The 26,003-nt window shown below is 38.3% G+C and overlaps 1 protein-coding gene across 1 annotated transcript; it reads right to left on the bottom strand.

Annotated features, from left to right (window-relative positions):
* Positions 1-1,785: 1,785 nt before the first annotated feature.
* Positions 1,786-26,003, bottom strand: NISCH (nischarin; the record flags this gene model as incomplete). The annotated part of the gene is made up of 20 exons (XM_010024782.1): positions 1,786-2,521; positions 3,287-3,448; positions 4,291-4,419; positions 5,008-5,161; positions 6,269-6,443; positions 6,832-8,148; positions 8,650-8,705; positions 9,557-9,678; positions 12,265-12,373; positions 13,191-13,304; positions 13,769-13,897; positions 14,093-14,278; positions 14,713-14,781; positions 16,012-16,164; positions 16,735-16,830; positions 17,592-17,687; positions 20,103-20,266; positions 21,852-21,900; positions 25,131-25,313; positions 25,876-26,003. Coding segments are annotated over 20 exons (4,220 nt in total), but the record flags the coding sequence as incomplete, so codon positions are not given.

Below are 26,003 nucleotides of genomic sequence, written 5' to 3' on the forward strand. Positions count from 1 at the left end.
TTTAGAAATTAAGTTTTTTCTACCTAATGACAATTAAGCTTAAATGAACATAAGCATCCTTCAGACTTAGGGAACAGACCACCTCTAAAATACAGGAAAATTTATTTTTCCCCCAAAAGCCTACCTTAGTCCACAAGAGTACCAACCTTAATAGTTCAGTTTGGTCTAAGCTTGAAAGGGCTTAGGCTGCCTCTGCTGAAGTGTGAACAGAGAAGCACTCAAGTGATGTTCCTCACCTCTTTAGTTGCTAAGGGAACTCCACTGCATCCTGCAGTGCAATTTGACTTTGGCTGCCTGTGTCTTTGTCATCCTTGCACTGACTGCAACATTCCTTGCATGTGGAACACAGCCAAGCTCCACATCAGCATGGAAAAATACTCCACGGAACCACCAGATTTCCAGCTCCACTGTGGACCTGCAATTGTTGGAGAAAACTCAAAATTTGTTTGGACCAGGCCCTGAACAATCTGTTTGAAGTTTGCCCTATTGTGAGTTTGACTGCTGGACCTCCAGAAGTCTCTTCCAACCTAATTTCTTCTATGTGTTTTTTTTTAAGGAGCAGGAGTTTAAGCAACATCATCTGGCACATATGTATCAAAACTGTCTCCTCCCTTTTTAATCCCAGTGGATATAGAACAGTCTTTTTCAAAGTCTCAGTGTTCATAATAGTAAGGACTTTACTGTCACTAGGAGGCTAAAACTTATTGAGCATGGTAATAACTCTGTGACAGGATTCTTCTATTTGACCAGGCAAGGAAAAATAACCTCCAGACTTTGTTACCTTCACTGTCCTTTGGTGACTTACAAGACTTTACAGGTTAGGCTGAAACTTGCCAACTTGGATGACAGCTTGGAAAGCAAAGCCCTAATATCTGATGGAGAAGCAAAAGTACTTGAAACATAACCTCCTTAAATTGTGTTTAGAAGCTGCAGATCCTCAGTTTCCATGACTCAGCTCTATTTCTGGATCAGTAAAAACTTGCTATAGTAGAATAAACTATTTTCTTCTTCCATCTTGCTGCATATTTCACACTTTACAATACATTCTAGGAACATAGTATGTGCTGCTGAACTGCCATATGGTATCCTGCAAACACAAGATAAACTTGAATAAAGACAAGGCCAAAAGAAAACTGTCAAATTACACTTTATTTGTATTGACAAGATAGGCAAAAGAAAGACTTTGTGTTCAGAGATACAAATTCATTATTTGCTGACAAAATGCTTATACACCCATGTTGGGTATTTCCACTTTCAAGACAATGCTAATTGGATCTTTGATTGGATCTTTGAAAGAGGCAATCCCTCTTTATCCTAGGATAAGGAAAAAGAACGCCCCTGAAAATGTCATATGAAAATTTGTTACCTGCTTTTGGCTCAAATTGTACCAAGTTCATGAATGGCAGCAAATAATCACATTTGGCCTCAAAGAAAAACATATGTAAAACTGTAAGATCATTAAATAATAAGCATTAGCAGAATACCCAAAATACTTCTCATACAAAGAACATTGCACTTGAACATACACAAGCATTTATCCTTATTTACACATTAGAATTTATATAGAACAGCCAGACTGATATATACAGAAAAATAGCGGAAATCTTAACAGCCCTAAACGACAGCATATCTAGTGTTGACTCCTTAATTTTTCCATACAGTTTCCCAGGATGTGTCATGATTATTTTTTTCACTATATACTATTGCATAAAAAATAGACTTTATAAGAAGTTCAGTCCCTAGTTAACACTTCAGAATATTCCTATGTACTATTAAATGTTCACTGCACTAGGGAGCAATGGAGTCCAGGTCACCTCCTTATTAAAAACCAGAACCTAACAGGAGCTATTTAAACACTGTGCTTTGTCTCAAATCATTTACCTGTGCAATAACTAGCCAGTGAGTTCCAAAGGCAGTTCCCTACCACAAAGGATCTCCCACTGTCTCGCAAGCAATGAAATTAATTTCTCTCTGCTTTCTGCACTTGGGATAAAGATGCACCACTGGATCTCTCTGCTCCTGCTGCCTTCTTGTTTAGCATTTCCCTTTGGGACACTATCAGTTTCTCCAAAGTGATCCAGTGTTAAATTCTGCATCAGATCCTGATTCTGAACATCATCAAACACAAATGTAAGGGCTTGTGGATATGTCTGATAACCCATAAGCACCCTATCTAAATCCCGGATTCGTCTTCCATCTGCAAGTTGATACTTATCTCTCTTAGGTGGTTCCTTAGCAAATTCAGGCAGTGGGTAACTGATATAATCTTCATCAAAGAGGAACAGATCAGAGCTGGTTAATATAAGTGTTTTAGGCTGAAGCAAACTAGTGTTTTGGGCAGATCCTTCAACATGATTTACTTGAAATGCCAACACATACAGAAGGATGTTGAGGGACTGAAGATTAGTCAAACCATCCATCCTCTCCGACACTAGAAAAGCAAGGTCCCCAATTTCCTCTTCATTTGGATAAATAAATTTTACTCTGCTAGAGTGAATCAGTTCATAATTCTCCATTTTTCCTGCAAGAAACATACATTATTATATTTAGCACTCTAAAATACTTCCTCATATTCGGATATGCAACTACCTTTGACAGTTGGCTGCAGCTGGAAGAATTCAATCCTTACTCCCTAAAAGTGGTGAAATACAACATAGCAAAGCTTGAAGGAAGCATGCTAGCTTTTTTCACATAAACAAACTGGTCTAATAAAAGATGTCTTCCCACTAAACTTTGCGCTTTCTGGGCTTACACAGCTTCTTCTTAGCACAGTAACAATAGTAATTCTTCAGGAAAATGCCATTTTATTTCATGCCTTCAACTAGCTTCAGAATTCTAAGCAACCATTGTCACCTGATAGTGGAATTGAACCTAACACCTTAAAAAAAAGTCTAGTTTTCACCACATTCTCACAGAATGACAGGATTCTTTTATTTGACCAAGCAAGGAAAAATAACCTTCAGACTTGTTACCTTCACTGTTCTTTGATGACTTACAAGACTTCACCAGTTAAGGCTGAAACTTGCAGCAAGGCTACACTAATGCACACCCCAAAATACTGTATAGGAAGTGCTGGTTCTGCTGGACTCAAGAAGCCATCACTAACTTCACATGTGCAAGACTGTTTGCATTTAACAATTCTGTTCAGATGAGGAACATGTAAGAATTAAAGTCAGGGAGTTTGATGCATAAATTTCCCTCGAAAGAGTTTTTCATCAGTACACTTTAGATGATGCCCTAAGTATGATGCCTAAATAACTCATGACATATTGAAAAGACTACCTACCTGTGTTTTTACTCCCAAATTCGGAGTAGAAGTCTTTATCTACTGGTTCAGGTGAAGGTGTGCGTGCAAGCAATGACAGAACTGCCATAAGCTGTTGTATGAAGGTGTGAGTGTTGTAACTGTCTCTTGTCAGGCAGGTGACTATATGATCTGCAGAATGTCCTGAAGAGAAGACAGAATATAAACCACTCACAGATCTGTAATGGCATTATCATTTCTTCAACCAACATCCAACTGTCAACAGAAAAAGATTTCTTGCAAGGATTATTTCTCCTGAAAACATGCATTATTCAGAAAGCTTTCAAATCCTTGGAAAAGAGTAAGAGAATCCTTACAAATACCTCAAAAAATAAAGCAAATATTTTAAATCAGGAGAAATTATAATGTACACTTACAATTTAACTGTTCAATTATCACTGTAGGGATTCTTTGTTATATATAAGGTCACTTCAAATAATTTCCACAAGGGAGATTTCACTCCCAAAATCTCAATGCAATTAGAAGACATTTTAGAACACAGCAGTGTATGGCTCACATGCAGTGGGACTCTGAAGCAAGGCATCAGCCCAGAAACTTGACCCATGTTATTTCCATTAAATTTTAAGTTGACATCATTACCTTTTGTAAACTTTAAGGCCTCACTTTTCAACCAAAAAAAATCAATCAAGTACACATTTTGCAACATGGGCAGTACCTTGATTTCACTCCTTACTACAAGCCAAAGCCTCAGAACAACAAGAAAGTCTTTACATTTCACTTTTGATGTGTCATTAAGACAGCTGAATTTTTAAAAGCATTTGTGGGACCAATTAATTCATTGATATTAAGCTTCCCATTAAGATGCTGCAAGACAGTGTATCAGCTACTGGTAAGGCACCAGTGTTACATTAAATTAAGAAACAAAATACACTGTTTACTTCACTAATAACGACAGGAATGCATCTAAGATAAGACTAAACAGACCAAGTAGAACTGGAAAAACTTAAAGCACAAGATGTACTCACCAGTAATTCGGAAGTATTGGTCAAACAGGCCAACATTTACTGACTGCAAGTCATTAAGTTTTAGTACAAAGCAGCAAGAGAGGTGGAAAGAACTATTTTCACAATCTGAGTCTTCTTTGTTCCAAAAATCTGTTGAAAAAGGATATATGATAAAAAGTCAAAAGAAAAAATACTCTTCCTTTCCATAAGCATAGTTTTTATATTAAAATCTTATACCTGTATCATACTCAAAGAAAGAAATTAGGAAGAAAGTGGGAACAGCAGCTAATAATTTATCAAGCAACAAATACAACTAAATCTCCTTATTAACAGCATTTCTTGAATTAGCTGTTACCTCACATTTAAATCAGCAGACGAATTAACAAACCATTTCCACTAATTGAATGCTCACCATGAGTTTCATTACCCTTCACTTACCCATTTTGGTTATGAAAGGGTCTTTAGCTGCCTAGGTGGTGCTAGGGACTACAAAATTAAATCTGAGAAAGGTATGGATACAACAGCACATGGAAAGGTCTGTTTTGAGAAGCAGCCATGACTGAAAACCATTTTTTGAACGCAAAAGCCTTATGCAAGCATTCTGCACACAGCGAACTGTGCCACTCCCTCAACTAGGAGGTCCAAGTAAGAATACTGACCAAACCTGGTACTGAAACTGAACACAAACAGACAGGGATTAAGTGCTAATCTTACTAAAGGATCAGAATAGTTTCTTACCTGACTGGTGCTCATCAGCATGAATGAAAGAGTCATCCAAGAGAAAGTAAATAGCTTTTGTTGAGAGAAGCACACAAGCCATCACTTCCACATTGGGAGTCTTGTAAAACAGAACTGAAGACCACATGAGATGTCTCAACTCTTCGTTTTCCACCTAAGTTGTAAATAGTATTTTATAAGTTATTTGCATACTTTGATATTTCAGATATTTTAATCATCCTAGAAGCAACTTTAGACTACTGGAAAAACAATTTCAGAATCTGAAGCATCTGAACATGCTATAGTCAAATAGCTGTCTACTTGAAAGTGTCTTGTGTTTGGACCACAACAGAAAAATAATTCCTATATAATTATTCTTTGCTTTCTGATGAAAACTAGAAAACAAACATATAGTGTACAAGACTTTCTAGAACAGACACTGCAGATGAAATTTTCATCAACAGCTAAGCAGCGCCTCTCAAGCCTCAGTAAGTCTATGGAGCCTTCAGATGCTACTGAGGGGTTAGATTCAAAGATCCTTAGGAGAGGAGCAGAAGCACAGCTTGCCGCTACAGCTGCTGTTCCAATTAGGCATCTTCCCAGCTTGATGAGCCTATTGTGAATTCTTAGATGAGTCACCTGCTTGCTTTATCAGCTTCTCCAGGTGTAAAAAGAGAAGCACAACTTAACTTGCACTTACTTATATTTCAAAGTGATGGTAATTGAATAAAAAGTCTTTCTCAATAAGCTTTTCGACTGACATTTGTAACTCAGTGCACAATGATTTATCACTTGAAGCCACATCATGAATTTAAGGCAAGATTTGTACTTTTAAATTTGATGTTCCCCACACAGACTATAAATCTTTCTCAAAAATTAAGTTTATTTACTCATGTTTCTGGAGTACCTACAGCCACGCATATGCTGTATTCATGCAACCATACTACACAAAGGAATTGGAGCCCTTATTGATTTAGCTAGATACCATCACAAAATAATTCCACTCCTCTTTCCTTTTGCTGCTTTAAAGAAAAAAAGAGGGACATTCTTGGAGTAATTATATCAAGACATACAATGACATACTCTCCTATTCTGCACCAAGGTTCCTGAAGGCAAAATATGCCAAAAATGGAATAGCAGGCAGCCTTTTGATCAAAAAGCTTCCAGGTTTTGCAGATCCTAACTATTGCTTTTAAGTCTCATCAGGAAAGTTTTTTAAAACACTGTCTAGTACTGAAAGGCCACAAGGCATCTCTTTATACATCTGGTCTAGGCACAATACCTCTGCAATACTGCCATGGAAAAACTCTACTAGGGCATTTCCTTTCAGCCCAGCCACATACTGCAGAGACACAGAAACATGAAGGTGAACAGGAATCTGGTTATCTTCTGTTATCTTCTGCATAAGAAATTCAGATGGATATAAAGATGACAGTGTCAGATGAGGTTTGCAAAAGCTAGAAGAGATCCAGAAAACACATCATGAAAATTTAAGGAAATACACAGTGCTTCTCCTACAAGAATACTTTATATTTCATACAGGAACTAGAATCAGGCAACTTCTACCCTTAATAGTTTACTTTAAATGATTTAAAGTAAACTAAGCATAGCTGTCAATCTGCCATGACCTCAGTCTGCAAGCACATGAAATAGGAAGTCTTCTTCCATAAGAAATAAATTTGATGTTGGTACAGTCCAGGATAACCATTCACACATACTATAGACTAGAAGGAAAGAGTACATCAATACTACAGGCCAAAATCAACTGCAATGACAACTGTAAACATGCTGGCTAGGCCACATTAACTTCAGCATTGTCAACAGACCTTTTACGGGCATTGTTACCTTGCAGACTGACCATGTCTGTTTGCCTCCACAACATGGTTTCTTACAGCATCTGATTTGCTTGAAGCTTTGAAAATAATAATAGTCTTAACATCCTGCAGGAGTGTCCTTAAAAGACTGTAGATTCTTAGGAAGTGGAATTTCTCATGAGGTAGAACAAACACCGCTGTAACAAATCTGTATCCAACAAGCAACTCCAGCACATGCCCATCCAAAAATGAACCCTTCTGCTGGATGGAACCATGAGTCGGATGCAACACAAGTGATGCTAATGGAATCCTGTTCAACTTAAATACACTGTCCAACTCTTCTGTGCCTATCCATTTACCTGGCAGTAAACTGAAATCCACCTTTACTATATACAAATGCTGGGGTGTTAGAAATATCCAACATGGATGGACCACACAGGTGCCATGGTCAGAAGATTTATACACTGAAGAATAAAGTGCAGAACACAAAACTTTTGACCATTCTTTGTTATTGCCAGCTGACTCCGGTTGATGCAAGATTTTCTGAACATTGGTTTTATTCCCATAAACAAGATATGTTGGGAAATAACCTTTTATTTCAACATCTTCTGCTGAAATGCAATTCAATTCCATAAGCTGACAGAGAAACTCCTGGAGGTTTGCTTTTCCACAGTACAATGTGGAGCTTGGTAACACTGGTGTGTAGTGTTGAGAGCAACGTGTGTGTAAACAGGAATAAAAATCCTGAAGATTCTGGGAGTCTGAAACAACGAACAAATAGTTGTCACTGGTTTTCAGCTTCAGTGTTAAACAGATTTCTGGCAGGAGAAAGCCAAATTCTGTTAGATCAGTATATGGAAAGCACAGTGTTAATTTCAAGGCAGAAGGGATTTGCTGGCAATTTCCTCTCAATTCCTGATGAGGGATCTCAAACACAGCTAGCATATCATCAGTCAAAACCAAACAGGAAGCAAACTGCCTGAGTCCTTTATGAATGTGAATAGAAAAACTCCAGAGAATTTTGACTATGTCAACATGCTCCACTGCTATATTGTCAGATGACTGAGTGTCTGAATTAGTGCTGAACTCAAAAGTCTGCTCTCCTTCATGAAGTCCCATTTCAAAATATCCATCTTCTTTGTCTGTGGTTCTAGAATCACCCAGAGGGCTTCCTTTGTTCTCTGTAAAGGAGGGGGGTGATCTCTGCACAGTCTGCACTATCAAGGCAGAAAGGTGCTGGATAAAATCTTCATTTGTGGCAGTATATGACATACAATTAAAAGGCAAGATGATGGTGTTGCAGGGGTCAGGCACCACACAGTGTTCTTCCTCTGAATGAGAATCCAAACTTCAAAAGAGATAAGCCACAGTAAGTACAAACTTGAGTTTAAAACCAGCCATAGCTACCTAAGATTCATGGTGCTGCTTTTCAGAACCTTGAGGTTCACTCTGCTTACTACAGTTAAATCAGTGCCATTCTGTAAAACATCTTTGTGCTGCACACAGCCATTTATTTTAAAGGCTGGTAGCATGTAATTCTACCAAAAGCAAAACCTGAAATGTTTAGCTCACGTTCCATTTCCCATCCCCAGTAAGCATATCTTTATGAGTTAAAGAACTGTACAATACAAATATTGCTGGTTTTTAAACTATCAACTGCATCCCAGGGTTTAACAGTTAAGAACACTTTACACCCTGAAAATTATTTTGGTTGAAGAAACCCAAACTGGGGCAGCATACAATGAGAGAGACTGTTCAGCCTTAAGGGTCAGGTTTAAAAATGCAGCATTCACTGTTATTACCCAAAAGCTAACAAGGATTTAAACCAGAACTTGTGTATCTAGCTTACCACATATGATGACCACTTCCATACTCTTTGCTTGAATCCAATAGAGAGGCAGGTGCCTAAGGAAGAGAAGAAAACATCTGGAAGCTATCAACTACTTACAGCTGCTGTCAGACTTCAGCATACATGAAAAGTAAAGTTAATGTTGGCTCCTGCTTTTTAAAGCCAGCCAACTCACTGCAAAGTCCTTACTGCTGTATTCACAGGCAGCTATCCTTTGACCCTGAAACTGTTTACTTCAGGTAAGGCATTCAATTAAGGCAGGATGAACTTTGCTACTGACTTGAGAACAGATCCACTCTGCAACCCATAAACATTTCAGCACACCCAATTTTTACTGAAGTAATGCAAAGTGAGGCTAAAAGGTAAAGAAACATGACAAAGACCAACAACACTGGTAGCAAAGGAAGAAATTCCCAAGTCTTGCTGTTTCATTCCTTGAAGCCACATGTATGAAGAGTGTTTCCAATACAACAAATAAAATCACACTACAGAAGTTATCAGACAGCAAAAGTCTGAAGATAATAAATTAAGGTTGTTATCTATTGACAGGGAAAAGGTTCTTCCACTCTAGTAGCAAGAGAATCACCTTCCAAAACCTGATGTAGTATGATAAAATAGAAGTCTTATACTCGGTATCTAAGTGGATATTAAATGATGTGATGCTAATACTGGGTAAGCAACTCAATGTCATGACATCACGACAGCAATTCACTGCAACTCTGGTAAACTTGGATTATGCATTTAAGGTGGACTTGACTCAAATTTGTGCCTACCTTCTTTTCCATTATATTAGCTCTGAGAATCAAAACCCCAACTTCGTTATGGATTACTATAATAACAAGTTTAACATCAGAAATAAGCATGCAAAAACACTTAAAAATACCATAGACAGAAGTATAGCAATTACCTGATTTTTACACCTGGAGTCTGGTATTTCAAAGCATCTCTGGGGAACTGTATGGTCTGTAGGAGTCGAACCACTGGACTGCAAAAAACTGCTGGCTAGGACTGTTTCTTCACAAATTATTTCTAGAACAAATATAAGCAGCTCTTAAAATCACTGAAATAAAACCAAAATGGATGTCTGATTGTATCTGCTGAACAAGTGGAATTAAAATGATATAATCAAGATCTGATCATAAACCACTAAAGCTAAAGGATATCTTTACATAATAGCCAGGATAAAATAATACCAGGCAGAATTTCAGTCCAATTACAGAAGTAAATTTAAGTGCACTAAAAGTTGCATAAAAGACTGACAAAGTTTGTTTTTCAAGCTAACAATTCAAATCTCAACATCTGTGCAAGAGTTCTTCCTGACAGAACTTGTCAGCTTTGTTAATACTAACCCTTTTACCAAAACATTGCCAGGCTGGAGAAAACACAGCAGAGCACTCTGTGTAAACTTTGTAGCATTGTCTCAAATTTCTATAGGCTTCGAGTGAACAAAACTCTGTGTAAAAGCTTCCACCAGACTCAGAAGATCTGGTCCCCCAAATGTCACTCAAGACAATCCTCTCACTTTATTCTGAACATTTTTGCAGGGTTCAAAGCCAGTTCATCAGTAAAAACTTACAAGGGCATATAAAGCAACATTCTCAGACATTTGACTTTTTACCTGTGATATTCACAGATAATACAATTTTCAGTATTACCACTGAGCCAGCCAGCCCAAGTGCATAAATGTGCAATAAACAACAGAATTACAGTGTGAATATGTTTCTGGCTTGAGCAGAAAAACTCCTGTATCTGTCTTTTTGGATTGATTTAGTAGATTACATCAAACCATCTCGTAGAGGAAACACAAGAGGTATTTATTGCTTGAACAAAATACTGTGTTAGCAAAAAGGAAACTCAAATTGACAGGGAAAACATAACATGACAGCATTATTTTTGGGTTTCTGTTTCCTATATAAATATTAAATCTTTTTCCATAAGCCGTTTGCCAGTGACATTTAATTTGAATAATACATTATGGAAACAGATGGTGTCTAGAAAAACTGCAGAGAAAACAATTCATAGAAATAGCATATCAGGAAATTAATCCCATTGTTCATGATTTAAGGCCCAACAGTGAAACTAATTGCCTAGCATATTTCCATTTTTTAAAATGGATTTTAAACTGGCATTTTGCAAACAACCCTTGATAAGTAGATATGTAGCAAATAATCAATTTCTATTGCTAAAGCTGAGAAATAGCCTGCCCTATTCCTCATTTTCCTACTATTCATACAAGCTGTCCCCAAGATACCAGTAAAGGAACTTTATGGAGAGGGGCAACAGTAAATAAACCCTGAATGCTACACCAATCTTTGTAACAGTACTACGTATAAAATGTACTTCAAAAAGATCTAGATTTTCATTTTCCTCCCGAGACTCATTTGCACCTAAATATTTACTGTAATAGCAAGACTATTGACAAATAACTTTTAAAGTCACAGTGATTGCTAGCATGCATTTTTACAGCTAGTCCTTTATAAAACTGCAGGTTGTCATATGGACAAACTGTCCCAATCCTATAACTTAAATGCTTAATGCTTTAAAGCGAGCATTGTCTTCATTTTGGAAAACCTGGCATTTTATCTGCAGATGAAGAGATCTAAAGGGCAAAGGAAGTATCTAATAGCAACTAAATCTATTTCTAAGTTGCCCTCAATCAAATGCTGCCAGAACAATTTAATTCTTACAGAGTGAACCAAGAAACCTCTACTTATTTTACAGAAATCACAGCAATGGACTTTTTTCAAAGATGAAGCTTTCCAAGCACCTTTCTCTCCCCCATCCACCAAACCACTGATTTGTCAGGAAGAATAAACTGTTACACCCCAAATTATGAAGAATATAATCCCTGGTCTTTTAAATGGTTACAAAGTCTTCTCCCACTATTCATATCCTCCCCTGCATTTTAAGTTTTCAATCAGGCAAACAGAAGAAATAAAAAGTATCTTTATCTCTTCTTCTCAGTCACAAATGAATATTCACTGAGTAAGTCAGTCTTACAGGCTCCCGCAAAAGATGAAATTAAGCCATTCTTCTAAGCTCCTAATACAACAGGCACACTTATTTAATACATACAGTAAAAGTAGTTTTCGGGTAAGGTTAGCAGGTGCTGCAAAGCACAACTGATGTGCTGAAATCACAGGGTCAGCCACAAGAACACTAATCCCACAACTGTCTTTTGCTCATCTTCTTTTCCTATCTTCCTTGTGGTTTGACAGAAATACAGCTCTTGAAAAAAGCACTAATGGAACACATGCTGCTTGAGCTCACATTTTGCAGACCAAGAACAGGTAGAGAAGCAACTTTTAAACTTTGTCTATATATGCCCTGGTTTTCCACTAAGATACGTAGCTACACTAGATAAAAATATACACTCCTCCATTGGTGATGCATTAAGAAAAGCCCTGTACCCAAAATTCCACTACAGTGAACAACAGGTCAGTCTTGCCAATTCACATACATACAGCCTCCACTTTTTAAGCCAATACTACCAGGTCTTTCTGCTTTGACTTGATAAGCCCTATATCCATGCATATAATATTCATGTATATCAATGCAGCTTAGAAAAGCAGAACCAAAAGGCTCAGCCCAGCAGCACGATACATACATGATTACCTTGGCTGGAGCTGACAGGACGAGGCAGAGAGGGAGAGGAAGGACGAACAGTAAGAGAAGAACAGTTTGATTTGGAGCTGGCAGCAGTGAGCCTGGAGTCCTCACTGATCTAATAAAGAAAGTATGCAGCAATTAAAGAAAAAACCTAAGTACACAGGACACATTAGATCCTGAACTAAGCCCACACAAGCTTTCTCAATTTTAGTAAAAGCAAAGTTAGAGCCAGCTTTTTTTTGGGGGGGGGTGGTCACATCCTCTGAAGTGTCTATTTTCACACTAAGTGGAATTCCACTAAGAATTTGTTTAAAGAAGTCATTCTGATCACTGACTAATCACTGTAGTGACAAAACCAGCAGCTATTTTCACAAACCACAACCAAATGAAACCAGGATTTCTACACACTGTAGGGACAGAACATGTTCTGCTAAAAAGTTTATTGCCAAAACAAGACTAACCAACTACATAGCACAGACACATGAGAGAAGGCAAGGAGGATCCAGATGTCCAATCCTTTCTCACTGTTAAAAACCCAAAAAAAAAAGTTTGGGGACGTCAGTTCAGCACTCTGCCACACAAGTAGTAAAATCACACCTCTGTGATACTTGTACTAGCAGTAAAATATGGCTGTTAGGGCCAACTGCATATTCATTATGTACAATATTGAGCCATCTTATCTTTTCCTCCCACTTCCTTTCTCCCAAAGTCAGTACAAAGAGGAAAGTCAGATAATTACTGAAGTTACATTGAAAACTAAATAGGAAAAGAAGCAACCTTAAAAGTTCCTACCATATTAAAGCACAAAAAGCATAAAAACTTTAATGCTAGGAAAGTTTAATGAATTCTGCTTTGATCTGTTTTGTTGAAGTCTTTTTGTAAGCTGCTTTTGTACACAGCACATTCTACTCCTCCCACAGCACGAATCTCACCTTTTTATCAGAGTTGCTCAGTTTGTATTTCACCTCCTTTGCTTTTTGAATAGCTTTTAGCACTTCCACAGTGTCTAGTTCCTTTTCTGTAGTGACAGTGTTATCCAAACAGACCTAAAAAACATGTTAAAGCGTCTGAAAATATTGAAAGCATTAAATTGCAGAGCTGACTTGCATTAAACTATGAGAATTAATGTAATATTAAAATATCATGGTAGCTTAATGCAAACTTAGGTGCATTTTTAACCGTTATACAAAACCAATTATCACATCAGACCTTGCTCTAACATGAATTCATAATGTAAACTCAGAAGTGCTTGGTAAGCTTAAGATCTTTCTAGCACAACTGTGTTTCACTATTAACATACTGCTACGCAATGAAGGCACAATAAAGTTTCATTTACATCCAGAAGCATAGTCAAATAATGTTAATACTGTTTCATTCTCTAACAACCTTCTCCAACACACAATAAAAACTCGTCAGGTTTTCAGAAGATTCATGCTGCTTTCCTTATCAGGCTTTAAAAAAGATTTTGTTCAAACACCAGCTTCAAAGGAAGAAGTGGTCTATGGCTTACCTCTGAGGCCCTGTCCCCAAACTGGGCAAGTACTTTGGTCCGGTAGTCGGGGATGATGCTCAACGGATTGCTGGATAAGATCACCTTTTCTAAGCATGGGAGGTTTCCTATATTTTTTACTTCATCAATCTGAAAGTTTTTTTAGTAAAAGGATGAATACATATTGGCTAAATGAAAACGAGCAGACTGAGCATTTAGTGCATAAATTACATATCATAACCAGGTTTAGTAACACTGAAGACACTTATTTGCAGTTCCATCCACTAAAAAAATTGCTTGTGATCTAAAGTACAATTCAATCTGACACTGAAAATCAGCAGTTACCTGTTCTATTTTGTTGTTGCTCAGATCCAGATTGACTAATGAGTACAGTTTGTTAAGACCACACAGCCTTTCCAGCTGATTTCCTGCCAAATTCAGAGTTTTGATGTTTCCCAGTTTTGTATGAACACCTTCCAATGATGTAAGCTTGTTGTAGGATAAGTCCAGGTGAACAAGGTTGTAAAGATGCTACAAAAGCACAGAAAATCCATGTCATGCACCAATTCATTAAACAACATCAAAGACACTGTATTGCAGCTTGCTTTTTTTTTTGTGCAACAGGGTTTTCAGGCTGGACACTGCCTAGTATGAAAAACATGACATGAAATTGTTCATTTCACAGGTTCAAGTTTGTAGAAAGGGAACCTCAACTGCATTTTTACCAACCACAGATGCAGCTGGCAGTGAATGAATTTAGTTAAGAACTAAATGCAGTACTGTCAAAGAAACGGTAATATCCAGAGCAAGTAAGAAATGCACCATTAAAGGAGTGTTATGAAGGATAAGCTACTTGGGCTTAGATTATTCACCATGAGGAAGATGAGCAACAAAATTCTGAACCAAGAAAATATGTTCTAAGGTCTCAGTCTGGAGGAAAAAAAAAAATAATAAAATCACCTTACCTGTAAATTTTCTACCAGAGACACCCCATTGTGACTCAAATCCAAGAATTCAATCTTCGGTATTAATTTCTATATGAGGAGGAAAAAAAATGCATGTGTTAAATGCACTTCATCTCATAAATCAGGCCATACTTCCTTCACTATCAGCTGACCAACAAAAAAGGAAAGGCATCATCTAATGCACAGTCCCTCTTCTTGGCTGTTGGCATTCCATATGACCTAATGCAACAGAAGAGTTGGAGCTTGCCCTTAACAAAACCAGGTAATACTGAGCAGCATGGTTAAGTTTTAATTTGAAACCTGTTTCTCACTAAAGACATATAAATGACTCAGTTTCACCCTATTAACTATAGCTCAAACATTAACAGGTGCTTCCATCTTATCAAGCATATATTACACAAATCTGGATAGACAATTGTACCAAAAACCAGAATAAATTGAATGATTTATATCCATGTTTTGATTATACCAGCCAAGTGTTACATGGCCACAAAAAACTCCTGAAAATGCACTTTAACCCAGAAAGCCTTTTATTTTTGGAGGACTCATGCCTTGAACTTGATGTTGAATTCCAACATCAGTGATTTTGGCTGTAATCTCACCAATGATTCACCTTGGAGTTAAGACTAGACTCAGACCTGAAAAACCCTAAGTCACCACCACAAAAGATCCTGAACAAGAGAACTGCACTGGAAGTCCATGATTTTCAGTTGAGCTACAAACATAACTATTTCCTGCTTCACAAGATAGTTCAAGTCAAAAGTTATGTTCATATTTGACTGATTCTCGTGATGAATGCTATGTCTCTTAACTGATTTACAAAATACAATTCTAAGGTATTGCAAAATACTCCAAATTCTGGTTTTATGCTCTTCGTATTGTTTTGATGTCAAGAAGGCTGCCAGCAAGCCACAGATTTTTATATATGCAGGAAGCTTCAGCCTTGGTAACACTCCGAAGTTGAACCCAAGAGGTGTTTTGTTCTTTTTAAAAACACCCCACTTCTGTAAGTGGCCTAAGGCCAATGAAAACAGCAAAAATGTTTCAAAAAGTCAGAGTTCATTAAAGCGTTGCTTACAGAGCACAGAATGACAAGCTTCTCCTTTAGCAAAGAAAGTACGAAAGTAGTAGAAGAACAGATCTTCTAAGCATTAACTTGAGTGGGCTAATCAACATAAACCAAGTGCAACTGAAAACCTTCCTGAAAAAAAGACACATACAAAGCAAACAAAATCCCTGATATATAATGTACCACAGATCAGTCACACTTTTTTCCACAAATGAAAAAGTATTTCTTACCACTGAATCATCAATTTGAGAGATGCTATTGTGACTCATATCCAAAGTTGTCAAAGTTTTCCAAGTTGGGATAACTGCTGTCACTGGACAACTTGAAGTTTCACCCTCTGGCTCCCACTGATCAAACTCAGAGGCCTCAGGCACTAGAATTTCCTATTAAAGACAAGCATACTAAAATATTGTGCTTGCACCTTCAGTGAAAGCTAATAGTTTTGAAACCAATCCAAACAGTGTTATGTAAATAAGGAAGATCTCTAAGCTTTATAACCACTTAAAGTTTTAAGTCTTAAAATGTGAGCTGACTGGGTCAGAATTTAGATCTACAGGGAGAGAGTTCTGATACCAGCAGATTATCCACATTGGGGAATGTGAAGGAACAATAGAGGGACTGTGAAAATTGTGCTACTGCATAGTCCTTGCCAAATCAAAGCCCAGAAAAACAGTAAGACACATGCATTCAGTTCTGGATGCATATCAGAAACATACCCTCCAATAAAAGCATCACAAATGTCTCCAAGAAGGGACACATGTGAGCACTTCCTCCACTTAAAGTTGAGACTCTGAAAAGTTAACAAACCCTTTCACAGTTCCACAGTTTTAAAAGCAGAACCTGCAACAAGCAGGACAGAAAAGTACACAGACTCCAAATGGCTATTTCCATAATGTGCTCTTTAGTTTTGCATGGGCTTTGAATACTCACCAGAAGTAGGAACTCACTCTTACCTTCATTGATGTTGCTGAAAATCGAACACTCATTGTGGCCAGAGCATGTTTACATGAAGTCAGCCCTTTGATAAGTTTTCCCCCACAATGACTGATCTATTTAAAAAAAAATAATGTTAGAAAGTCAGAAATGCTAAAACAGACAAATATGAGACATGGAAGAAGCAGCTAAAAGCTTCAATAGCAGATTCTCCAACAATTCAGAAAGCAGTTACAGCACAATCTCAATATCTCCCAAGGTGATCAGGTCAGAAATTCCAACATTTGGTAAAGCTAAAGCAAGAAATTAGACATGACTACAGAAAACTGCAATTCAAACAGCTACCCGAGAAAAGCTTCTTCCCCATTGACTTTCTACCTGCCTCATGTATTCTTCAGTGTGAAACTACCCAGGCAGTTTAACGGGACAGTATATCACTGTTTCCAAAAAGAGAGGTATCTCAAGCCATGGCTCTACCAGCAAACACAATTAGTTAAGTATCATGTTCTCTACAGTAAATAAAAAACCTAAGAAGTGAGAATACTAATATAAGCATTTAATACACTGGTTAACTAATTACACAGACCCAAGTTTAAGATTAGAGACTCTTTCCTGTAGCTCCATTTGGAACACCACCACTAAAGGTCTGTCCAGCAGCCAGGTCCTTCTCTGTAGATGGCCACACACATCGCACAGCCACAACAACTGACACATTCGCTGGTGTATCAGGGAAACTTTCCACAAATGAAACAGTCCTCCTAAACACTGCAATACCCAATTCTAGCATCAAATCAAAGCACACAACTACTAATCATGAGGGATATGCAGACCCGGCATTTGCAGAGCGTATATAGTATGAGCAGTATCTCAGTTGTACCTCTATTTGATGAAGTGATTTGAAAATTGACAGATCAAAAGGCAAGAGATGCTCCTGAATGTTACTGGTTCCAAAAGGTCCTCCTGTTCCACTGACCTAGTAATCAATAATTAAGAACAGAATTAGCACACACAATCCAACCGATCCACATTTCAGATAGCCTTACACAGGTAATGGCACAAACACAGTAGCCTGGAATGACAACCAGAATTCCAACTAGTTTTTCAAGTTGGGATGATTGAGAGAACTTGCAGATTAACTCTTCAGGGAAAAAAATGATAGTTGCTCCAGCTAAGTGCACTGAACCTGCAGCACTGAACTTGAACTGCCACCTTGTGCTTGTATTTTGTAGCACATGGGGCATGCAAAAAAGATACCATAGGCAAGACTGACCAAAGCTTCATGCTCAGTTGACCAAGCCAGAGCTGCATTCACTGAGAATAACCTCCTTGAAACATCTGGGTCCTCTGAGACAGAACTGTCTTCAATTTTCGCTACAGTGGATGAAGTTCAAGATGTTGACAAAATGGCTTCGAAGAAAACAGTAGACACTGGTACACATCTAAAAAATGCATCTAGTATTTCCATGTAGGCACTGGATTCTGGCCTCAGAGCATGCTGGCAGCATAGAATACACTCGGTTTCATTTGTGTTTGCTGTAAATAGAATTTTGGGAGAAATAGCTAAGGTTTTTGTCTGGTCTCATATGCATCTTACAAGCTCTGAAGATGCCCACTCACAAGCAGTCAGAAGAGCCAGAAATTCTGAAGATGGATATTTTCCCAGTATTGCTCTTCTCCAGCCAAAGAATCCTCTGTTCAGAGGATGGCAAAGGCAACTGAATCACAGAACCACAGAATGGTTAGAGTGGAGAAGGACCTTAAAATCATCTAGTTCCAACCCCCCTGCCATGGGCAGGGACACCTCACACTAAACTATGTCGCCCAAGGCTCTGTCCAACCTGGCCTTGAGCACCTCCAGGGTTGGAGCATTCACAGCTTCCTTGGGCAACCCATTCCAGTGCCTCACCACCCTCACTGTGAAGAACTTCTTCCTTATATCTAACCTAAACTTCTACTGTTTAAGTTTGAACCCATTACCCATTCTCCTCTTGCTACAGTCCCTAACGAAGAGTCCCTCTTCAGCATCCTTGTAGGCCCCCTTCAGATACTGGAAGGCTCCTATGAGGTCTCCACGCAGCCTTCTCTTCTCCAGGCTGAACAGCCCCCACTTTCTCAGCCTGTCTTCATACGGGAGGTGCTCCAGCCCCTGATCATCCTCGTGGCCCTCCTCTGGACTTGCTCCAACAGCTCCATGTCCTTTTTACGTTGAAGACACCAGAACTGTACACAATACTCCAAGTGAGATCTCACGAGAGCAGAGTAGAGGGGCAGGATCACCTCCTTTGACCTGCTGGTCATGCTTCTTTTGATGCAGCCCAGGATATGGTGGGCTTTCTGGGCTGCAAGCGCACATTAAAGCCGGCTCATGTCAAGCTTCTCATCAACCAACACTCCTAAGTCCTTCTCTGCAGGGCTGCTCTGAATCTCTTCTCTGCCCGACCTGTAGCTGTGCCTGGAATTGCCCCAACCCACGTGTAGGACCTTGCACTTGGCTTGGTTGAACTTCATAACGTTGGCATCGGCCCACCTCACAAGCATGTCAAGGTCCCTCTGGATGGCATCCCTTCCCTCCAGTGTATCAACTGAGCCACACAGCTTGGTGTCATCAGCAAACATGCTGGTAGCTGAAGATCCACTGGAATACTATTACAGATGTGGTTTTACTTTGGCAGCTTCAGTCCTCCAGTGAAGCTTCCCTCACTCAACTTTGTTTCCCCTTTGAGCACACCACCCAGTTAAAAGGAAGCTCTTCATGTAATAAAGAGGTTAAAGAGTTTAAGCTATAGCACAAAATGATAAAAAGAATTGCTCAGGAAAAGTCTTTCCAATTCACTTACTTAGTTAGAAAAAATGAAACTGGCTCCAGCCAAAAATGATCTGAGGCCACTTTACGCTTATTCTGAAATGGTATTTTAGCTAGAAATTCAGGGCCATCTCATCTATGAAACTGAGTTTGTTAGTTTTGGGGGGTTTTAACTTTTAGATATAGTCAAAGGCAAGAAAGGGGACAGGATTTATGTATACATGCATGTATGCATATGTATACATATACACTGGCCTACCCACAGTGCAAAGAATGCAGGGTTGAAGAGAATAATATTTATCTATCACCCCACTCCTACTAGCACCCGGTAAGATTCTGTGGTTGCATCTCTACAGAGAGCACTGCTGAAAATACCACATCACACAGGATGAATCAACATCCATATTAGAGAACTACATTGTACTGAAAGTTGGAAGAATAAACACTTAACACTGACTTCTAAATGCTTGCAGATGTTTACTACTAGTAAAGTTCTTGTGCATTCAGACTAGACTCCAAAAGTATCCTAAGAATCATGTCAGTCTGGTAGAAAACATCTCCCTTATTTGTGCAAGCATAGCTCACCTTTAAATACTTCAGTCTACAAGTGAAATCTAGAATATGACCGAGATCTGTTTTGGCATCTCCATTAGCACATGTAGGTTTCCCCTGGAGCAACTGTTGAGTGACAGCATATAACTGCAAGGGTCTGATGGTGAAGACTTCTCCAGCCATTAACAATTGCTCTCCTGAAAAACAGAATATGATGGTATCAAACACAATGCTGCAGTGGTTACAAAGGAATAAAGAGTACACTGAATACCTAATGAACATTTGTCACATACTCTAAGCTCACACTGGAGGGACTAACGTCCTTTTTCATTTTAAACTAGAATGGCTGAATTAAGATTTTTATTTTTTTTTTACATCACAATAACCTAGATGTTCAAATGGGCACTAATTATACAAGCATGAAGCTCCTAATGCACCTAAAGGCAAATTTACTTCAATCTTAATGAGGACTGGAATCAAAGTTTATTTATATAAGAATTACTAAGCTTTTTCCAACACAGTCCTAATTTCTATGGCAGTTAGGATTTATCCTATAAAAACAGCACATGCCATGTAAAAAACCTAAACTTTCCACCTTTTGCTATGCTGCCTAAATGCAGAATTGTAGCAAATTGTTTGAGAGTATAAGGACTTTCACCACACTAATACCAATGCAAACTCCCAGAAGAAGAAACACATTACCTGATATTTTTACAATCCCATCTCATTCTAGGAACAGTAGAAAACAGCACCCAAAGCCCTCTCTGAAAGCACCACAAAGGTCAAAGTAGACTACAGCAGTCAAAGCACACACATGTGGAATTAATATCTACCTTTCTCTACTTCCTGTTAGGGGCATCAGTTTGACTTAATGGACAAGAGAACACAAAGCATTTGAGAACTCTGCTTGAGGAGTAAAGTTCCCTTTGGCTTCAGTGGGAGCAAGTCCAAGAGTCCAACTGCACATTGCTGGAAGGCTAAACTAATATACAGCAGTCAGACATCAGTTATGCTGGTATCAGCAATACTATAGGCACTACAAAGTTAGGAAAAAATTTCTTCAGGAGCTTCCTTAAAATGATCCAAAATTTGCTGAGAGAACTCTCTGAAATGGCTTCACTTAAAGTCAATTTTGTGCCAGAACAATCCGAAATGGCATGCTGAAGCATGCTTTACCTATCACCTCAGCCAGTAGCAACTACCATGTACTTCTAAACAAAATTAGTATGGGTTAATCATTTTTCATGCCTCCTGCTGTTAATGGACCAATTAGAGCTGTTGCAGCTACAGTAAGTGCATTTCATTTTCATTTGCCAACCTCTGAAAAGCACATCCTTTAATTAACTGGCAAGGTGGTCTCATGTTTCCCGAATTCTGGAAGAACATTATTTAGATATGTAAAGTGGTCTCTTGCATTTAACAACACTTGTATCAAGACTCTGATACAAAATCTCCTTTACAGGTTACACTAAAACATACCAAGACAGAAAGCTTAGCAACAGCTTCTGATCACCAGTACCACACCCTATCCTTTGCAGACACAGACCAGTAAGCCCTTTTCAAAACCTAGATTTACCAACTTCTGTTGTTTCCAAAAGTAGCTGCACTACTGTTACAGCTCCTCTCAAAAGGCAAATTGAATCAAAATGCAAACTGCAAGAAAAAGGTGAAAGTCTGATACGGAAGACTCAGATCTCCCATTTTCTGCAGATTAAACATGACAGGTATGTGAATGCAAGCACATAGAGAACATTCCTAGTTCAATTCTTGCCAGTTCTTTACCTTTGTGGAAGAGCTCTTCAGCCAATGCAGCAGTGATCCCATTGATCTCCTGCAAAGAATAAACCAAGTATTATTTACGTATTTAGGGTTCCAATTTTTCAGTGTGTACCTTTGCTGAAGTCTCCCTTTTTTGCTGCTGTATAGATTTTTTCTTTAAACAGGAATTAACTGTGATTGTGTCTTATGGATTTAACTTGAAAATACTTCATAAAAGTTACCTGAAATTATTTAATTTCATATTATTATCTTTTCCAAGATGGAAGATATTGAACTACATTGAAATTATTTAATTTCATACTATCTTTTCCAAGATAGAAGATATTGAACTACATTGAATCACGCCCTCCACATATTAGAAAAGGCTAACAGCAACTAGAGCAACTATCACTAGTCCAACTTGAAAGAAAGCTGTTTTGAACAAACTGTTACAACTACAGCATTCTTAGAATTAAGATTAAGACTAGCCTAATGCATCAAGCACTCAACTTTTTCTTGGAATATCACTAATACACAGAAAACCTTAGATTAGCAGGTCTACAGGGAAGAAGAGATACGTAAGAAGCAATGAGTTTTCTGTACTATTATGTTTTCTACAGAGTAATTCAAGAGCTCCTTTTCCCCATCCATCATCATGTCCACCCTCCTGCACCTACCCAGGAACTCAGCCTCCATTCCAGGCACTGACAGCTCCAGAAGGAAAGAAAAGGCTGAAAACTCTCAGTGCTGGGATTTGTTCTTTCTAAATCTGAACATTCACAAAGATCAGTACATGCATTTCCCATCTGGGCATACATCTCTCCACAAAAAGCAAATGCTCTGTGGAAGTCCAGAAATAGTTCTGAGCAATTCCAACAGTGTTCTCTCACAGGCCCACATAAGGAACAAAATAAAACTATTTGTGATAGTGAAGCTTCCCCTAGACACACGCATCTCATTTTTAAGGTAGCTGCAAAGGATAAACTGATATTACGGACCATCACAAAATGAATATTTGATGAGTTTACTTTGCTCACAAATCCCTCATGATTAATTACAGGAGAATAAATCCACAGTACATCTGCAGCAGACAGTTCAGCACATTTGATGAGGCAAGCATTTTAAAGAGCACATTCTTAGTATAACTAAAACCCTACCCACTGAGGATGAACAAAGCCTCCACACCATAGTTTTGAGAACAACAAGCTAGAAGCTGCATTCCAATTGAAATTCAACAATTCTGACTCATCTGTATACGCCAATCACACTCCTCTGGCATGCACAGACTTAATTGAAAACTACACTCTGTATCCTTTTTGTCATCTGGGACAGAGCAGAATTTTTTTCTACATTTATAACTGAAACAAAATTATGACTTCAACTATTCAGCCACTAGCAAGCAAAGAAAGCAACTCTATTCGTCTGTCAGATCTACAAGAGACCTCTGTCACAGCTCTACTTATATGCATCACACCCACAGAGGTCCATTGTTTGCAGGTGTCTCTGAACAGCAGTCTGTGGGTACTCAATTCTTTTCTTGTTAAAGCTTCTATCTGTAAGTTAACAAACCAAATCTTTCAAGATTACAAAGTACAAGACAGTGCAACAAAATAAGCAATCCCATAGGACTGCAGACACCCTATAAAATGTCAAAGTAACAATAATGTTCTACATTCCTGTTACGTAAAACAGCTTCTCTTTGCTAAGCTGTACCTGGCTTTTCCCTGCGACATGTAAAGGCTTAAAAGTGGTTTTAATGTATTTATGGTAGGAATTTCTACTCCATTTAATTCTATTAATCTGCAAAATAAAATTAAATAATTCCTACTGGAAATACTACCAATAAGAATAGACAAGAAGTACTGCAGCCTTCCTACATATATCAGGGATTATAATGGCTCAAGCACACACATGGGCTGTCTGGTAATAAAGATATTTTAGAAGATCAAAGTTCTACAGGAAGGTCATTTTCCAGTAGAAGTGCAGTGGTAAGTACTTAGCTTTTCTGATGAATAACTAACTTTTTTGGTAAATATTTAAAAGTAAAGTTCCAAGTAAAAACAATGAAATGCAGATTAAGCAATAACTTTGCTCTTAATAGGAAAGCACTATATGGAATCAAGGAAGCATTCATACCCAAATAATGTTAGTTCTTTGGAAAAGTAAAAATCATCAACATTGCAGCAAGAGGAAGTTAATAGTCTAACTGAAAACCAAGAGAGGGACTAGGAAGAATTCTGCCTGCATTAAAAAAGCTTAGTTGAAGTTACACCACTGAAACAGACAGTAGCCAGAGAACAGAAAAATTATGCAACTTCCTGGTGATCAGGTAGTTTGTGCCATCTGAACAGAATTCTCCCTAGACTATCATGCACATTTTTAATACATTTAAAACTTCCAATCCATTTTAGTGGGTTTGATTGTGACAAGCTGATGCTTCTCACTCAAATCTGAAGTGCAATAGCAACACTAGGAAGTAACCCTTCTACTGTTATTCAAGTCAAACTCTAAATTCTCACCAGGATAATTATGTTCATGTAACTTAACTAAAACAGGTTTTTCTTTGTTGATAATGCTTCATTAACACTCAGTCACACCTGTGACTCATTCCTGAAGCCTTTATATGAAATTGTGAAGGGCCATCTCAGCACATCCCCCCCAAAAGCAATTTTCTTCCTTACAAAGTTCATTCTCTGCCTAACAACATGATGCCATACTGGAAAAAAAAACCCTCTAACTATACACAGGAGATAAATGAACAGATTGCAGTCTGAACATGAAGGCAAGCCATTGCTGCTTTCTTCAAGCATCTTTTACTGTAACACTCTGTCTGCTAGCTGGAGCTAGCTCTCCAGAGGCCACTCCATCAGTGCTCTTCTCACTGAGAAGCAACATTTTTCTTCATTTGGGCTACTGGAAACTGCTTTAGTGTAAACCCCAGCTCTAACCATTAACCACTAAGTAGGGGGGTGTGGATCAATTATACAATATTCCTTCAGAGAGCCAGGGCTATTGACTTCAATCTAACAACCAATTTAGCTCCACATTTATCCACAGCTTCCAACTATCCTGCCAGCATTTATTTTCTCCTCTTAAGAGTCCCTACCCACACTACTTCCCAGCACAGTATCTGCTGCAATAAAGTGGTGTCAGAAATCTTTAAATTTGCTTTGTTTGTTACATTGTGCAAAATGGTGAAAAAGAGCAGTTTCAGCTATTTTGCAAAGATCCCACAATTCTCTCCAAGTCAGAGCCAGAGACAAACACTCAGGCCTCCATTCATATGCTAAAAACATAACTCACATATAAATCAAAGTGTAGGAAGTGTGACAAAACTTTTGGAGCAGTAACAGGGAACTTGACTAGCAGAGTTTGCAGGTAGACCTCTAATTCCTTTTGTCTTTTCTCCACCAGGCTTTTGGAATTTTTTCCAATAATCTTCTTAGGAGGTAATAGATTTTTATCTATTTTCTTTTCTGAAACAAGCTGAAAGACAAAGACCAGAGTTATAACCCGACTGATTACCTGAATTTGCACAAAAATGCAAGAGAATACATTAAGAGCATGTTGCCTGGTGCTGGTAAGTTCCAAAAATAAAATTACTTCAGTAAATTTGACTTTCCCTCATTCTCACTTGCCTTTTTTTAAAATCAGTACTGGTTAGCAAGTGCCCTATCATACTAACAATGGTTTTACCATCCACCACACCCAGAAAAGAGTCTTTGCTCCAATCAAGCATTTGGTTACCAGATTAACTGATCATAGACATTTCTCTTGGGAAGTTTAAAGACTCTAGCCTGCACTCCACTCTGATACAAGGTTCTGCCCAAGGCCAATGCAGTCCAGGCCACCATTCCCCAGTTGTAGAGGTGAGTGTAACAGGCTAAAATAATATTGTTCATACAAAAAGGATTTAGTCTGCAGTTCAGATGGTATCTGGCAGATATACTCACTCTTCATTGATAAAAGAATTTGCCCCATACAACAGAACCACACAAACTGTACAAAGTTTTTTAAGAGACCAAGGGCAGTGTTCTAATATCCTTACCTTTTCATGCAGGTCATGAAAGTCACTGTAACGATGTTTGACTGTCCACTGATGACTGCCAACACTGACCTGAATAATGTATACCTGAAAGGAAGAAATTAAAGTAAAGGGACAGCAAAGCAATTTGT

This window comes from Nestor notabilis, unplaced genomic scaffold, assembly GCF_000696875.1.
Source record: "Nestor notabilis isolate BGI_N333 unplaced genomic scaffold, ASM69687v1 scaffold5962, whole genome shotgun sequence".
Classification (NCBI taxonomy): Eukaryota; Metazoa; Chordata; class Aves; order Psittaciformes; family Psittacidae; genus Nestor; species Nestor notabilis.